An 18,653-nucleotide genomic window follows, 5' to 3' on the forward strand; every position below is an offset into this window, starting at 1 on the left:
AAAGCAATGGCCTCGTAACTGTGAGGCCCCAGGATCAAAACCGTGTCGATTTGCTATATTAGTGCCCTTTTGTGGGGCATTAATCCTCATTACTGTCATTTATGACTTAAGGGCGTAGGTCCCCTAGTTGATAAGCATAGTAGCATACATATGCTTTAGCAGTCACGCAAAACACACAATGGAAAATTAGTATTCAATAAAATCTGAGAATGTATACTATTATCTAGATCTATTATTTTTAAATTATTTTAAATATAATTCTATAAATTGGGGTAAAACAAAAAATATTCCAACTATATGAGTGAGCGACAGAGTATGTCATGTGAAAGTTGATTTATCGGCCTTTGACATTCGACATTATAATTTATACATTCGTTCGAGTCAAGCCCAATACAGTGTATAGGTCTCGGGGGGGGGGGGGGTATTGATTTCGTTTTGACGGGGGTGTGCCGCTGAAGCCTCGAAACCCTACCCATCTTAAATGTCATTTTGCCGGATTTTTTTTCGAAGTAAATTTGAGCCTATTTTTCAAAATTTTGAAAAAGTGGACCAATTTTTGTTAAAAATGGTACCCATGTTTTAGGGATTTTTTGTGAAAAAGTTACCCATTGGAGCGACACCCCCCGTATGTCTTAATATGTGAGTACCCCCCCCCCCCAGGATAGGTCTACACGCAGCTGTTGTAGGTCCTTGTTTCACTTTGTGTGTGAGAGACAAAATAAATAATTCTTGATTAAAAAGAAGTAAAAATAGTTTTATTTGATATTTTATCAATGATAGCTTTAAAATTTCAGTGAACACACGAAATAATTATATAAAAATAGCCTAGGTCAACACCAATCAAATTATAGATGAAGACCAATCGACTTGAATTCAATCACAAAATAGACGTCTTCACTGATAAAAAATGATAACATAGTAGGCCTAATTATTATCATATAAAAAAAAAGAAGAGAAAATTGGAACACGGAATGGTAGAGAAGTAGTGAAGAAATAATTAGAAGACTAAAATGAAGGAGTACGGGGGCCGCCTTTTTGAAAAACACTGCTAAAATGATCTATTTTTTTATTCAACGTTTTTTTTTTTTTATAAAGATGAAGAAAGTATGTTCTTTAAGCGTAAGGTGCCACGCCCTTGACGCAGTGTCATAATTACAGACTCGGAGGCCTACATAATTATATATTATACATACAACCTGTTTTTGTCATCCATTTCGTAAAATTTGTAATAATTATTGTTTGTAATGACCCCATAACTGTATTTTTCATCTAAAAAAATCTATTTGTCTTGGTATTATCAATAATGACGTTTTAGTTGACTTTGAATCTCCTATCCTCCCCTCCCTTCCCCTCTCTCCCACTTTTCTCTGCATGTTCGGCCGATGTTCGGATATATTTATACATTATAAGTAGTTCGCTTAAATGTTCGTTTGACGATGATTTCCTAGGCCTTCAAAACTACGTGAAGCTGTAATACATTGGACTCATGAAACACGTCAGGTCCGTTGACTGGTTATCTTATGAACTCAAAAGAATTTGCCTATGAAAAGGGCATTATTTTCCAATTTCCGAGAACGAAAGTTCGTTGACCTTTCGCTTTTCTTCCGGTACAGTTTGCTCATCTCTCATCCAACATGGCAAACATGGACGACTACGAAAGAGTTTTATGTGTGAAGCCCGAGGTTCATGTGTTCAGAATACCACCTCGGACAACGAACAGGGGCTACCGGTAAGAGCATATAATGATAGATTTGGTAAATTTGGTGAATTTAAATGACCTTTTAATACAATATGTTGTTGAAATGGTGCTGCCAGTCCGCAATGAGCTGAATTTTGAAAGGGGCGTGTGGAGCGAGAACGCCGGCGGGAGAGCTTCCCGGTGCGGTAAGCCTACGCTGTGTGATGGGGAGCTGCCTACATGTCCTCCTACTACTAGTTCTATGATGAGTATGACTAGACCTAGTATGCGTCGACTATGGCTATGTAGACCTACATGTAGTAGATCTATGTGACTATGAGTATGATCTAGACTATGTCTTCGTAATTAACATTTGACTTAAAATTGACACTTGACAGGGATTTTGAATAATATTCTTTGGATGCATAACCTGATTGTCTATTGAAAGGGTAGATCTAGATCTAGGCCTAGAGAGTAAAGTAGTGTGCGGCATAGCCCGGTGGGCGGCCAGGGGTATAGATCTACGAAATAAAATATATGCAACTCGATAATATGCTATTGAAACTTAACGTGGATTCCCCGGTAAGTTCTGCTTTGCCGAAAACGTCCGTAGCAGATGTTCCTATCGATTGGTACGGATTATTCGTCAGCGATGTCGGAAATCTATGGCACCAGTCGCCGATGAAAATTCCAGCAGGTGGGCAATTCCGTATGGGAAAGAGGAAAATCACCAAATTCTTAATTTGATCCAACTTCAATAATTTAACATTTTCCATGTGGTCAAGAAATCACTTGTGACGGAACTGAAAACCGTTTTGAAATATCTTTTATGGTTTTTCTGAAAAATTTATTTGAAGTTGGGGCTATTTTGGGGGCCACAATCACATGATCATGATTTAATTTCTTAAAATTCAGTGGAGCAATGTATTTAAAACTTATTCCTCTATATTTATTCCTAATTGAACAGCATCACAAATAGGAATCAAGATTTGCAAATTATTTTCAAAAAATGAAAAAAGTTTTTGTGTGAGAGATTTTTCAATTTTACCCTTAAAATGGCGTAATTCCGTTACCAAAATTTGAAAGAAGTTTTACTCACAAAGTTATTTCTTACTTTTTTTTTTTGAAGTTGCAAATTCTCTTCCTTTATCTACCTACCAACAGCCCTAAACATTAATTTCAGAAGTATCTACTTATTTTCCTATCAAAACACTGGTAACGGAATTACATGGTAACGGAATTACATTGGTAACATAATTACAAGGGGCAGCAGCATTAGTAATGAGTGGTTCGTTTTTCAAGAGATGGACCTGCTGCCTCATGTACATATAATATATGCTGTGTTACAACATTTTTAATGGATTTTGCCCCTTTTTTTGAAGTAGTGGCTTATTATATTAACTGTCTAACTAAAGACTAAGGATCTGGCTTCGATAAATTCAATGAATGTTTTTTAAAAACTTTTTTCAAATTTGCATAAAGACTACAAATTAGGCTGGGAATTTTAGATGTGTTTATTTTCATTCACTCTGAACTTGCAATTAAAATTGTACCAACATCTCTTATGAAACCTTTTGATTTAAGCATGGAAATACTTCATATTATTTCACCTATGGCGATTTTAAACAGTGCCTTTTCTGATTTTTATTCTTCACTGATCTCATCTAATCTATCGAAAAAAGAAAGAAAAATTTCATAAGAAGTTAGAAAGCTAAGACCATAGCGCACTAGCCCTCTTGCAGACTGTGAATTTCCCTACTCTACGTATTATACATATGGGACTTTTAAAGGGAAAGGGGGGGGGGGGGGGGGGCAGGGTGACTTTGACGATGTCCGCTAGCACTCAAAGAAAATACCCCACGAAAACACCCTAAAAAACAGCTAGGTGGAGGTTGGAAAGCAAGGTCTACAATACATGTAAATTACCAAAACAAAAAAAGGATAATTCATTAAAAGTTAGATGGCTATAAAGGACCATAGTGGACTAGTCTTCTTGCAGACGGACACTTTCGTTATATGGATGGGGCCATTGGAGGGGGGGGGGGGGGGAGGGGTGACTTTGAGTAAGTCCGCTAGCACACAGAGAAAATACCTTTGCCGATGACTATATGTAGGTGGAGGTTGAAAAAGCAAGGTCTAATCTAGCGAAAAATATTTAATAAAAAGTAAAAAGGCTGTGGCAGGTACCGGACTAGTCCCGTTGCAGACGGTTACTTTGCCGACTCGTAACACGTAAAACATATGGGACTGAGGGAAGGTGTCAGGGTAACTTACTGTACAGGTCCGCTAGCGCTCAGAGCAAATACGTTAACAAATGACAAGGTGGAGGTTGAAGGGGAAGGTCTAATCTATCAAAAAACATGTATTTTATTAGAAGTTACATGTACAGTTTGTAGATGGCTACGACCATAGCAGACTAGCCCTCTTGCAGACGGTTAATTTCCATACTCTACGTATTAAACATAAGGGGATGGGGGGATGGCAGGGCGCCTTTGACTAGATCGCTAACGCTCAGAGAAAAAATAACTATTTGGAATGAAGAATGATGACAATGGTCAAGTTTGTTACATGTTGTAACAAATTCAAGAACACTGATCAAGTATGTAATTAATTTTAAAAGAATAATAACCAACTATTAAAGAATGATAACAATTTAGTGAATTGGCGTAATGATTTACAAGGTTTGACATTTTATTGCAACTCTGTTGATGACATTATCTTAATTAATTAGTTTTGAATCGGGTGCTAGCTTTTGTGGATTGAAATTGTAGTATGGAATCATCTGACAAGGTTTGTAATTAATTTTAAAAGAATGATAACCAGTGCTCCCTCTAAGGCTCTACCATTAATGTCGCAAAATTGGCTCGACAAAAATATGAGATAGGGGAATGATTTACAAATTCTGGTGTGAAATATTATTGAAACGCTGTTGACAAAATGATAGCTATATTAAGCTCTCTTTATATAATTAGTTTAGATTTTGGTGGTTGGCTTTATGGACTGAAATCATTATAAATACATATTCATGTGTTTTGTTTTTAATTTACACAAAGATCCCTGTGTTGGGTGTAGACAGTGTTATTAGTAGCACTTAAGTGTTTTGGAATTGTTTGAATGCTTAAATGTAACCATCCACGACGAACAGGTTGTAATGTTGCAATTTTCGATCGATTTTGATCAAACCTGCATAAAATAAGCTTTGAAATAATGTATTGCATGTGGTATTTGCTAGGTTAATAGGCCCTCACAATAGTCAATAAAACAATTGAATATCCTTTGTTTCCTACTGAATACTGTGGAGTTTATTGACCTGTTTCTATAAATTGGTCTTGGCGACTTCACAACCAGTTTGTCATGTATGGTCACAAAAGTGATCTGTATATGTGTAATTCCGTTACCGCCAAATGGGCAATAATATATGTAGTTTGTCATACTTTGTGTGATGTTCCTACTTGCAAACTAAACCAAATTAAAATTAGTTGTAAACTAGTATATGATAACACATATTGACATAAATTTAATCACTACACACCAATATTTGCTCAGAAATGTCATATTTACTTGCTATTTAACGATATAAAAGACACGTTTTTCAACAGTTTTTAGAAATGAAGTGCACATATGCATTGCTTTGTAGTTTAAATCAATTATTGCAACCCCTGAAACAATTAAACAACAATTTAAGCCTAAATAATGTTTACAAAATCACCTTTTTTCAAGCTTATTTCAGAAGACGTAATTCCGTTACCATTAATGTAATTCCGTTACCGCTACCTTCTTTCATAAAACCATTCGGCATAGATAAACCCTGACAACTTCACCAAAAAAAATCTTGCCATGGGACAGTCAACAATATAAGCTCCCTTTATTAGCATTACTTCACCCCCAATTGGCTGCAGATTTCAGACGAAATCTTTTCAAAGTCATACCTGCCAACCACCCCGATTTAGGCGGAGTTCCTCCGCATTTTTCATACCAACTCCGAATTCCGAATGCATGCCTCAAAACTCCGATTTTTTTTTATTTTTTAAAATTTTTTAATTTTTTTTAATTTTTTTTAATTTTTTTTTTTTAGAGTGTAATGCACTTGGAGAGTATATAACTATTATGTTTGTATTTCGAAATGTAAAGCACTTTGAGCATGTTCATGTAAAGACGCTCAATAAATACCAATATGCATGTATGTATGTATAAGACTAAAGCATAACACAGCACTGATAACCAGATCACGCCGACATCCGCGCTCGAGCTCATAGAAGATATACACAGCGCAGCCCAAACGTGATCGTTAGTTCCCCCCCCCCCCAATCTACGGGCTACTACCCCAATCCTTCGGTGGTTCGCGACCTCGTAGTCCATCCAGAAAAATTTACTCCTAATTTCTCTTGTCTCAGGTTGGCAGGTATGCAAAGTTAGTGTAAAAAATAACCTGATTTTTCTGCCGTAATTCCGTTACCGACACACTTTTGGTCCTGGGGTGTTCCGAATGTTGAAAAATATTTTTTTTTAATTTGATTTGCTAACAGGTGCATAATACAGAAAGAATAAAAAGATAAATAATCACCTAGGTCTAACCACCTGTCTACAGTATATCAAAATAGAGCCCAAATTTCTCTGAAATGTAATTCCGTTACCGTTGAATTGCCCAGGTGCTAACTTTTAAGTTAAGAGATCGAGGCGAGACTAGATCAATATTGTAGCTTTATTTGTCGGATTGGAGGTGAAATTTGATGTCGTTGTGGGAGTATGATGGCTGTGGTCTGTCTCCTATCGCAGACATTTTGATTGTGCCACCGCAGGGCCAGTTGCATGGGGTGGCCGCTTACCGATGTCGTAATTGCATGCCTGCCCTGTGTACGGCTGGGGGTGTCAAGACACACATAACATGCAGGTTTGTGTATAACGGTATGTGTGCTGATGTGTATACCTCCCGGCCCCCCCACTCAGAGGTCGAAATGACCGCATGCGTGTTGCCAAAATGTCCGGTAAAGGGGTACTTTTCGTGCGACAAAGTCCGGCCCGAGAATTGTAAAAAAAGGGGTGTATTTGACTTTTCACCCGGAGATTTCTTTAAAAAGGGGGTGTTTTTCTTTTTTTCTCTCATCTCTTTGGACTCCTGAGAAATTATTCCGAATTTAGGGGGGTACATTGAGCATTTTTCCTGATTTAGGGGGGTCTCCAAGGCAGGAAAAGCCCGCGAAAAGCCCGCGAAAGGGGGGTTCGGAAATGTTGGCAGTCCTCAGATAGGGGGTGCTTTCAAAAAGAGGGTACGAGCATATGCGTACCCTAAATAACACTGAGTGGGGGGGGGCCGGGGAGTACCTGCTATGACCTGCTAATTTCTAGTAGTACGTACCCCGTTCCTCCCTAGTTGGGATGATCCATTTGAGGAAAAGGTGAAATTGTTTAAAACTTGACAAATTTACCGTAGCAACAGATAAACATGAGAATTTGGGTTACCCGTAGTAATTTGGTACATGCTTTGATTGTGACGTTGCGCATAAAGCTTTATGACCATGCCGACCATGCCGCCCACCAGTTAATGCATGGCTGCACACAGGGGAACTCAAAGCATTTTGAAACGGGGTCAATGCTGGCCACGCTGTGGGTCGGTTAGGTTATTTGTGACTTCTATTTAATAAGGAAGTATATAGACTCTATATTGAGGGTATTGAAGTATTCTGTGAGTATTTGCATAAAAATAGAATCGGCAGTTCCTGTGGACCGGCCGCACACTGGAGCTGAGCCACTTTATATGTGCAAAAAATCTTGTTGAAATTTGAACAAGAATGTAATATTCTCCAGAAAGAAAAAAACGCTAGTGTCAGTTTGTATTGTGTGGCAATGTCAATGTTATTAGAATTTGCAAAAACAAAGGTTCTCATGTCTGTCCACTGTACAACATGAAAGATTCAATTTTGAGGCTTGTGTCTGTGTGAGTTAAAATTGCTAAAATTTTGCTTTAAATTTGTATAAACATTTTTTACTCATTTTTTTAAACCTGAGTACATGTACGTATTGCTATCATTACATGTAAGTATTATAATCTAGACCTATAGAAACAAACAGTTTGTGTTCGTTGTGTGTTTTGAATTTCTGTTGCATTAGAATCATTAAGTTATTATATGCACGGAAGACAAGGGTGCTGCACAGACAACAAAGGCAATGATATTTGATACTCTCCAGAGAGCCAAGGATTGTTTTGTCCACATCTACCAGGGGGTTTAGAATCTATAAGAAAGCCTCTGGAAAATCACTTCCAAGGTCAGTCACGAGCTTCTTTCACCTCCTACTAGTACTAGATCTACTCATAAAAGAAGATCATTTTAATCTCCATTACGTTTCCTCAGTTTAGAAAAAAGGTGAAAACAAAATATAAAATCATTCAAACTCACAGGTAATATTATGACTATGGGTAAGTCTTTGAAATCATTTGTAAACCGTCTGTGCATACAGGCAGGCAGGGTGTCCTTGGCACCAAACGGCATACACTGCCCACAAACATAAAATGTTCAAGTGTTGAATCAGGGCTCAAACTAATTTTTTGTCCATGGGGGCTCTTCCCCCCAAAAAGAGCCCCCGTGAGCCTTCTCACGGGGGCTCTTTTAGTACTGACGGGGGCTCTTATTTTAATAACCCCCTCAACCGCCTACATCGGTCCCTGCAATATCGTTGGTCTTCTATATATTGATTTACTGGTCGAGTTACATTATTTGCTGGGCTTTTAGAATCACCAGATATCAGAGGAATCACACTTTTCACATCGAAAAACTTCTCCATGTTTCAGTCCTTGCGCGATTGCCTCGATATTGGGCATCACCGTGCACACCACTACCGACGCAGTATAGCCTCTGCTGACGCCTGGCCGCACTAGCTGCACTGCGAGCTTCCGTTGTTTATATCGGTAACTAATAATCATAGAGGTGGGAGAGAAAGTGCCATCTTAGTTCCATTTCATTGGTTTAAGGTTTGAAAATTGATACTCAATAATGTGTTAAAGTTATATCAGAAAAGATAATCTTTATTTTATAATTCCAAGGGGGCGATTTTTAATTTTGCAATCGCCCCCATGAGCAACCTGACGGGCGATTATGGAGCTCACGGGGGCGAATTACCCATCACCCCCGTGTATTTTGAGCGCTGGTTGAATGGTGTAATTTTGGTATTAGACATTTCAAAATGAAATTCAACCAGCAGGACTTAAAGAGAAGGTTGAGTTCTGGGAAGAGGTGAACAATAATTTGTGAGCATTATCATTGTTATCATGCAAGTTTGGAAGAACATCAGATAAAACATCTCCCCTGAAAAGTATGGCTCTACAAATGCCGTCATATTCTAAATATGTCATGTAACATCGTACAAATCAGGATGGATTTTTAAGCCACGTGTTTGTGTAGTCCCATATACATCTTTATGTGTACAGTGTTTGTAACTTTACCAAGACTTGGCCACATTTCTTATCATTTTGATGATTCCAGAACCTTGCAATGCACACAAATACTTATATGCTAAATCTTCAACCTTTTCTGATCGATTCCGCACTGTTTCTTTCACAATGCAATCGCATAACCAGAACTCAACTTCATCTTTAACATCACTTTCAATAAATTCTGTCATTTTTCGTCTTCTTGCGATTCAGAGCCGCGGATTGGAAGTTGGATGCGCCAGACTGGATAGGGAGGCTGAAGATTATAACGAAAGGCCCCAAACTGTGGATCAAGCTCGAAAGTAAAGCAGGTAAAGTAAAATTATTTATAATCCCAACAAATTGGATCATTCTCAACTTGTTATAACAATGGTTAACAATATTCAAAATTAAAGGTGAATTGGTTGAATAAGGGCCTTTGTTGAATGCTTTCAAATGTAAGCCTAAATATGTCACAAATAAAAATGATTCGGAACAAATCAATTTTTTTGATTACCGTAATTAATTTTTTTTTTTAAAGTACAAAGGTAAGGTAAAAAGTAAGGGTATGAATAATTTAGATGTTGTAAATGCTTTTTGTTTTGTTCCTCTACCTCTGTCTCAACTAGGAGAGTTATTTGCCCAGGCTCCAATTGAAACATACCCTGGTGTGGAAGTAGAGGCTGTTACGGATTCAAGTCGTTACTTCGTGATCAGAATCCAAGATGAGTCAGGTAAACCTGTTAGCTTCATTTGTTTTTTTGCCATACAAAATAAATAAACATATGCATGTAGAAAAAATAAAAATACAGTACAGGTATATGTAAAACAAGGAATATTTGTCATGAAAAGTACAATTGAAAATATGAAGAGCGAAAATCAACCCTGCTTGTACCTTTTACCTCGTAGCAATCATCCTGATGGCAGCTTATCATACAGTTAAACAGGGATGTCCGTGCAAATCAGAAAAAAAAGGATTAAATCAGGACTAATATTCAATAATTCCTCACTGATTTTTAAAGTAAACCCTTACATAAATACTCATCTCTTGAGTTTATCAATTTTCTTACCTGTTTGCGTCTTTGTATGGTCTCATTTTGTACATTATGTCACTGTCCAGTGAATTTCTTTGGAGTCTATGGAGCACTTATCATTCAGAAATATCAATCATGTTGGCATCCATCACATAACAGCTGCAAACCAGGCCGAGATAGACATCATCAATTCACATGCAAAGTAAGGGTGACAAAAGTGTGTAAAATGCTGGGAACTACCTCGTTCCCGCGATTACGTTAAATTCTTTTACATTGAATTGATCATCACAATATATTCAATCCATGTCGTTTCAATCTCCTGTAGGTCGAAAAGCTTTCATAGGAATCGGTTTCTCAGACCGAGGAGATTCATTTGACTTCAACGTTACTCTTCAAGATCATTTCAAGTAAGTTTGATTGAATAGGCAAGCACCGACAGTGTGAGTAAATTAAAAGGAAAACCATATCCAAGAAATGATGATGTCTTTAAAAACTAACTAAAAATATATTATAATGGCATGAAAGTGGATTAATGCCTTTGTTGATTTGATAGGTCGCTTATCAAAATGCCATCGTCAATGACCCATCAAAAACATTGATTTAAAAAAAAGGTAAAATTAACGTGTTTTTTCACAAGGGGGGGGGGGGGCCCTCCCATCCCTGGATCCACCACTGACTTGATGATACCCCTTGTTTTGTTCACTACATTCTAATCTATTTTTTTTTTGTCCTTTTGTGCACGCAGAGGGATGAAACAAGAGCAAGACATGGCGGACGAATCCAAGAATCCAGTCCCAAAGCTAGACCTTGGGTTCAAGGAAGGCCAAACAATAACCATCAATATCGGGGTAAGAAAAGAGATTTGAAATATTTTACTACATGTATGTTCACTTGGAACCATATGTTATAGTTTTAAAATTTAAGTTTGCAAAACCTAGAAGTTATAAAGACCGAGCCACTGACAATGATAAGGGTTCACAAACACGGGACCAAAATGAGTATTCAAAGTTTTAAACTGCAAGTTTGGTAAGAAGTCACTTTAACTATTACCTGGTGTAACTTCAAAGTTAATTGCATCTACAATTTAAGTTTGCAAAACCTAGAAGTTATAAAGACCGAGCCTCTGACAATGATAAGGGTTCACAAACACGGGACCAAAATGAGTATTCAAAGTTTTAAACTGCAAGTTTGGCAAGAAGTCACTTTAACTAATACCTGGTGTCACTTCAAAGTTAATTGCATGTACATGGCACGTAACTTCTAGTGGGACCCCCGCTGCTCGTACATGTACGTTTTGTAGGTATTGTGTTGACCGATCGCTCGTGGTTCTTATGGATTGTGTTGCCCAGTTATTAATGTGAATATAAATAAGAACATTATTTTGTTCAAAGCTTGCTTGCATGTAACACCAGCCCAGATATTTACATATGGGACTATATATAATAATTATGTGGGGGTGGTTATTTTACCTGACTGCTAAGAAAGCACAAATGCTTGTAAATAAGCAACCAGACGGCCGATGGCTTTAGGTCCTCTCCGAGGGACCTGGTAATGAGGATTAATGCCTTACCAAAGGGCACTAGCACATCGACTTGGTTTCAAATCCGGATCACCGGATTACGAGGCCACTGCTCTACCGACTGAGCTATCGCGCCTCCTTATTAGTTGGCCAGGTTACCTTGTTTTCTTCACCTTCCTACATTGATTAAGGCTCGTTCAGATATGGTGTGGTAAACCGCCTATAAAGGACTTCATTGAGCTCTGTGTTCTATTACAGATAAGAAATATGATGTGTCTAACACTTTATGTCATCACGAAAAAACAAAGCGGTTTTGCCGGGCCATATCTGAATAAGCCCTTACTCAGCTACATGAACATACGTTGTTCAGTTTCCTTCCAGGTCTGTCATTTACTTGAAATTTGTAGTAATTTGTGTAGTGATTATTTGCATATGTTCAGATTGTAAAGGAATAACTTATACATATATGTGTTTATGATTTTATTGGAATTTACTAAATTAAACTTGAAACGATACCTTTTGTTTGTCTAGGACCCTGTCTTAAAGAGTTTCTGATTTTTTCAGATGGATCATAATTCTCCAATCAATCGCAAACTTCTCTCTTTACTACAGAGGTGCAATTGATATCAAGTTGTGATCAATCTCATCATTTGCATCTGTTTCAAAGACGGAGGTTGAATTCTGGTCATGCAATTGCATTGTGAAAGAAACTGTGTGGAATCGATCACAAAAGGTTGATCATCTAGCATATAAGTATTGGTGTGTACTGCAAGGTTCTGGAATCATCAAAATGATAAGAAATTTGGCCCAGTCTTGGTGAAGTTACAAGCACTGTACACAGAAAGATTTATTGATGGGACTACACAAACATGTGGCATAAAAATCTGTCCCGATTTTTATGATATAACATGCCATATTTAGAATATTCAAGTATTTAAAGAGCCATGCTTTTCAGGGAACATTTTTCATCTGATGTTCTTCCACACTTGCATAATAACAATGATAATGCTCATAAATTACTGTTCACCTCTTTCCAGAACTCAACCTTTTCTTTAAACAAAATAGAGAATGAAAATTTGTAAGCAATATTCTTTTGATATTGTTCATTTCAGAGCAAATCTGCCAAGTCAAGACCAAAGCCATCGGGTGGTGTAGGAGCGGGCACCCCCATCTTACTACCCCCGCCCCCTGGGGCTGGAGCGGGGGCTGCGATCAGGGCACCTGTCACGGCACCGCCAAGCAGTGGGGTTGTGCAACCGCCCCCAGCACAACAACAACAACAACAACAATCAGTACAACCAAACCAATCACAACAAACCAATGAATTATTAGGTAAGAGTGGTTGGCTAACATTTTATCATTATATACTTTGTATGATAGAACTTTCTCCTAGATCCTAATGAAATGAGTAGGCTAACACGGTCACAAGTGATTCATTTGCTGAACTGTCTCACAATTTGTAATTAATAGGCATGCAAGAGGTTTTAGCGGTCTCCGACGAACTTTAAGTATGTGATGCACAACAAAAATAGCCTGCCCTAAGTTTCTCTGCGATATAACTTCGAAATTTGTAGAACCAAAATAGATGAAAAGATGCTTGTAGAGACGTTGCTAAATGCGTCATATACTATTATTATTAAGTATTTGGCGTCACCTGTGCCTGGGAGGCGAAAAGCGAACCGACTCGCTGTAACCCTTAGGTCTCTCCTCGGGTGTAACTGATTGGGGGTTTGCAGGTGGACCACATACAAATAGTGCAGTGGGTTCTTAACGTGCAAAGGTGTAGAGTGTCCTCTGCACGGGGCCACCATTTAATCTCCTTTCCGAGGGACGGAGAATATACGCTATACCAGAAAGAAATATCACTCATTTCCACTGGTTCTGTCACTTATGGTTACAAAATAACTCTCTAATATGTATTCTCTATCTGTAGGGGGTTTTGGAAGTTCTTTCAGCGCCCCACCCCCAGCAGCTCAACCTCAAAACACAGGTGCATCAGAATGGGGTGACTTCACAAGTGCAGAAAAGTGAGTAGTGACGAAAAATGTAGACATTTCGATTATGTCCACGAGAAAGCGGTTCGCGTCCAGAGCCAGTGTTCCCCTAGGTAGTCGACACCCCTTCACTTCACTTTGAAACCCGTTTCGCCATCGTTGTCCTATGAGTCATGACTGACCCTTTGTGACCCAATTGATGATGACGTTCCAACCGCTTCTATCCTGGGCATACAGATTAACTGTGCAGATGTTCACGCCAGTAATCTCTTTTATTCCATCAGCCCATCAAACTGTTGGCCTACCTATCTTCTCCAGGTTGTGACCTTCTCTCCTAGAAATGTGTCCAAAATACTGCAACTTGTTCTTATCTATCTTCTGTCATAGGGTGGCCTTCGCCCCAAACTGGTTCTTGACAAAATCATTTGATTCATTTACTGAAAATGCCAAAGCCAGATTGACTCAAGGCCTAATCATATGTAACATATGTTTCAAATGTGAAGTTCTTCCATATAAACTAAAATGTGAAAGGATGCTCATCACTAACATTTTCCCATTTGATGTCATAACTCTGTCTTCTTTTGACTCGATGGCTCCTAAATTATCTAATGCTGTCCAATTATGTTTCAACCTCATCCTGTGGCCTCGCTGAAATACATGTAAAATATTACGTTTGAAATTTTGAATTTGTCAGTTCATATATGTTTGTTTATTGAACATTCAGTATTCATAGAATAGTTTGAATTACTCCTAAGTCTTCATTTCCAATTCTTATTCCTATAGATCATCAAGTGATGGAGGCTGGGTGCAATTCTGAAATCCAAAAGATAGATATTTATGTAACGCCCCAACTATATATGATTTTGGTAAGTTTAAATGTCACTTTATTTACTCTGACAGTCCCCAAGCCTTGGGAATTCACACCCACACACAAACAATAATTCCTAAATTACATTTGGTATCTTCCTTATCTGTATTCCATGTCCATTTTTTAATATGACAAAACAAATAGTGTACTTGGTAGAAAAGCGCAATTAAAGTCTATTTCCTTACATTTTTCATGTAAATGACATCAACAAAGCCAAGAAGATTGAAGAAAGCCTGATGATCATGGTAGCTTAAAGAAAATTAAATAATAGCTCTTTTCATAGAGTCAACACCCCTTTGCACGCTGCTGCAGATGATGTTTGGCTTGAAACTCATCAGTTTTATTTAGCATGAATTAGTTAGCTCTTGTGCATGTAATGTCGATTGTTGACTCTGTGAATTTTTACACAGTGAGAGACTAGCACATGGAAATTGCATATCAGTGGGAGCATAATGTTTATATAGTGCTTCATTCACTTTAGTCTTAGTCAAAAGGTTTTAGGTTTGAATCTCAGCCTGCTGCATATGATAATAATATTCTGATTTTATATAGCGCTTAATACATCTACGATGTCTCTAAGCGCTTTGCAGATATACAATTACCCGGTCATTGGATTCCATACTTGCCCGCACACTTTGTGTGCACAATCTTCACTCGCAGGGGAGCTTTCCAGCCAGGCGTTACTTGACGCTCACAAGCTGTTTGACCAACAATGAAGGCCGCATCCTACCAGGTACCCATCTAACACATGGGTGGAGAGTAGCAAGTGAAGGTTAATATCTTGCCAAAGGATATTACATGTAGTGCCGTGTCGGGATTCAAACCCTTGAACCTTTGCATCTCAAGTCAAGCGCCTGAAACCACTCAGCCACAACACTCCAACATATGTCATTAGACAAGTCATTTTGTCCACAGTTACTGCTCTCCACCCAGGTGTTGAGTGGGTACAAGGCAGGATTTAGTCCCTGACGTGGACTGTGCACTGATAACAGCTGCTAAAGCTAAAGAGGGGGGGGGGGGGTTATTAATATCAAGGCACCTGTGGAAAGTTTTTGTTTTTGTTTTTTGTTCTCAGGTTTTGTTTCTAATCCCTTGTTTTCTCTTCATTACATAGTGTGCCAACCTCTTCTCCAGAGGATAGTACTCGCCCTCTGGAGTCAACTGCCCAACCTCTCTCCCAGAAAAAAACATGTAGTCCCATGCCAGGTCATCCATGTTTGAGATCCCAGATCACATTTCCAAAGAACACCCCGTAGCTGTGGCTGGTTGATTATGATATTGCGAACCATGTAGGAAGTGACCCGGAGAACCTTTCGCTGTTGGGTATTGCCGATTCACCTTTCGCTGTTGGATATTGCTGATTTGATGTGAGGACCTTTCACATATGGTAGTGGATCGAAGTGAGTTATGTGCGGATTTTAGTGTCAGTACTCATCACCTATAACCATGAGGCAGATGTGTTATGCTATACTAGTTACTTGTTTATGTTTAAGTGTAAAATGCTTTGAGCTCCTCATACTCTCCTATTTATATTTTGTAATCTTTGCCAGTTTGTTGAAGATCATTTGCGAAGGGTAGTGTGAATTTTTACCTCATCAGGGCCCCCGTCTGATAAAGAATTGCGATTGATCCAAATCACTTGCAAATAAGTTGTGATTAATATCAACTCTTCATAAGACGAGGCCCAGATGTGTTTTCTTTTTCAATATATTATGGTTAAACTAATAAACAAAACACATCTGTTGTTATCACCATGGGATAGTGATGTAAAAGTACATTTTTTTTCTTCTTACATGTAGTAAAGCATCATTCTTTAGAATTGCATTTGAGTTCATGGTATCATTCATTCAAAATTGATGTTAAAAGAGACAATTAGCATATACCCTGTTTCAGGATGCACATCTATGAAAACGATGCCTAGATATATATATATATATGATGTTAGATGAGAAAAAAGAAAGATATGGTACTGATTCTTGATTTGATTCAACTCTTAAAGAGAACCAGTCTTTTTTTCTTGGACAAGAACTCTGTGTGTTTAGCCAAAGCACAGACTACTCACGGCTCATCCATGTAGTTCATTTAAGACCATCTATAAAAAGATTTTAATATTTTTTTTTATTAATGGTTAAAAAATAGATTTGGAGAGCTTTACTGTCCTTATACTTCAGTCACACTACCAGACTGAATTCAAAGCAACAGAGAAGTAACAAAATCTTAACCATTCATAATACATTAAAACCTGCATTTAATAGTGACCACCTGTACAGAAAGACCATGGCAGCTTTTCACGAAACCGCCAAAAGTACAAGTTCGCTGACCCTCTATCGAAACCCGTTTCAATGTGATGTCTGTGAATGTGTACTTGTGATGGTTTTGTGTAGTCACGGCCCCCTGCCTATAGAGACTACAATTTTCTTTCCCCTTGGAAGTGATTCCAGCCTGCCTATAAAGACTGCTTCTTGGGTCTCCCTTGGGTGTTCTTTCTATACGGGTCTCACTGGATTCTACATTTTGTTGGTCTATGGTCGGTTCGGTGTCGATCTTGTCAGTGCGACTTCGGTATCCACTCAAGATGTTGTGTATATACCTAATGTGTTGCCTTTGATCATGTTTAAGCCATTGTAGATCAACAGTTATTTGAATTATTTGTTTTACTATGTTTGAGTTTCGTTTGCATGTAATGCGGTATTCATTGGGAGGTAGTGTTTGAAGAATTCCACTGTATTGTTTCATTGGGGCATTAGGGCATAAACTCATATACTTTAACACAGAGTTAATGCACTTTTGGTTCTGAACAGTCAATTATGGTTTGATTGGTTCAAACTGTGTGTCAGTACCTTCAAATATTTAAGAACAAAATTGTTATTTGTAAAAATGAAGGCTTTTCGTAGAAGGTATAGTTATGTGCCCCGCCCTTTCGTTTTTTTTTTCCCCTCTAAAAATCCTCTTTATTTTAAAATGAAAATCACAAAACCATGAGTTTACACAACACTCCATTCTCTACTTAAACTACAGTCAAACTTGTCTATTGTAGACAGGTGGTCTTTGTACACAGGTTCCTTTATTACATGTACATGTTTCAATGAGAAACCTATTTCAAGGGAAACCAAAATTGTGGTCTTTACAGACAGGTGGTCACTAAAGCAGGTTTGACTGTACAATAAAATATACTCTCTGTCACCCTCCCTCCCTCCCTCCCTCCCTCAGACTTAATCCCTCCTTCTATTAACAGTAGCTGGAAATTAACAAAGAATATGTAAGATATGTAGAGGAAAAATTATGTTTATAATGTAGATCGAGGACAGAGATTTGTTTGACCTTCAAACAGGTACCGTTCTACCAAGTTTTTTTTGTTATATTCATTTTTTAATTGTTATCATGTCATGTTATCATTTTGTACAAGTTTTTTTAAAAATCAATATTTATGAACCTTTTGGCATCTGTTTTGTTGCGCTTATAAAACAAAACTGAAATCATTCCTTTTTAAATACTTATAGACATATAAGGTAAACAATCATCTGCAAGATTTACATATACATGTTAAATCTCTATACCCATTGTATGCACAGCTGTTTGTTAAAAAAAAAAAAAAAAATTGTGCTTACTACAATATATCTTGTAAGGAAATGAAAGGTATTGTTATATCATTTTCTCTAAATTCATCTTTCATCCACTGTCTTTATACAAATGCATAAACCAATGACTGTTTTTGTCCAATTAGAAAAATACATCAAGGTCACCATCATTTTGAGCATGTCTTTGGACCATAATAAGAAGAAAAAAAGGAAAGACAAATAGAAAAAAACAATATGTTGACAGCTAGAAAAAGAGCATGATGTATATTTAAACAAAAAATGCATTTATTACTTGGCAGCAACATGCAGAGGTATACATTGCTTTTTGTTGTGTATTTGTTATGTATTCATAGTTAGAGAGGCCCTAATGACAATGTTTTTTTTTTAATGCAAAATGCAGTTGTCTCTTAGTTTGGAACTAGAAGGGTGTTAACTCGTACTTCAACACATAGTGAACACCCTTCTGGCTCTCAGCAGACGGCATACACTTGTTCATGTGGATTGGTTTAGTGATACTCATGATGCATTTTTTCATAGTTTGCCAAAACAAACAATAGATTCATTCTGAAAGAGGCAG

General features: G+C 37.7%; 1 protein-coding gene across 1 annotated transcript; it reads left to right on the plus strand.

Annotated features, from left to right (window-relative positions):
* Positions 1–1,603: 1,603 nt before the first annotated feature.
* On the plus strand, positions 1,604–16,729 carry LOC578254 (adaptin ear-binding coat-associated protein 1). The gene is made up of 9 exons (XM_778438.5): positions 1,604–1,729; positions 9,318–9,415; positions 9,713–9,817; positions 10,443–10,524; positions 10,863–10,965; positions 12,749–12,968; positions 13,570–13,663; positions 14,414–14,496; positions 15,613–16,729. The coding sequence occupies exons 1-8, from the start codon at positions 1,635–1,637 to the stop codon at positions 14,445–14,447; spliced, it is 831 nt and encodes a 276-aa protein (XP_783531.4). The 5' UTR covers positions 1,604–1,634; the 3' UTR covers positions 14,448–14,496; positions 15,613–16,729.
* The last annotated feature ends 1,924 nt before the right edge of the window (positions 16,730–18,653 follow it).

This window comes from Strongylocentrotus purpuratus, unplaced genomic scaffold, assembly GCF_000002235.5.
Source record: "Strongylocentrotus purpuratus isolate Spur 01 unplaced genomic scaffold, Spur_5.0 spur5_scaffold_16, whole genome shotgun sequence".
Classification (NCBI taxonomy): Eukaryota; Metazoa; Echinodermata; class Echinoidea; order Camarodonta; family Strongylocentrotidae; genus Strongylocentrotus; species Strongylocentrotus purpuratus.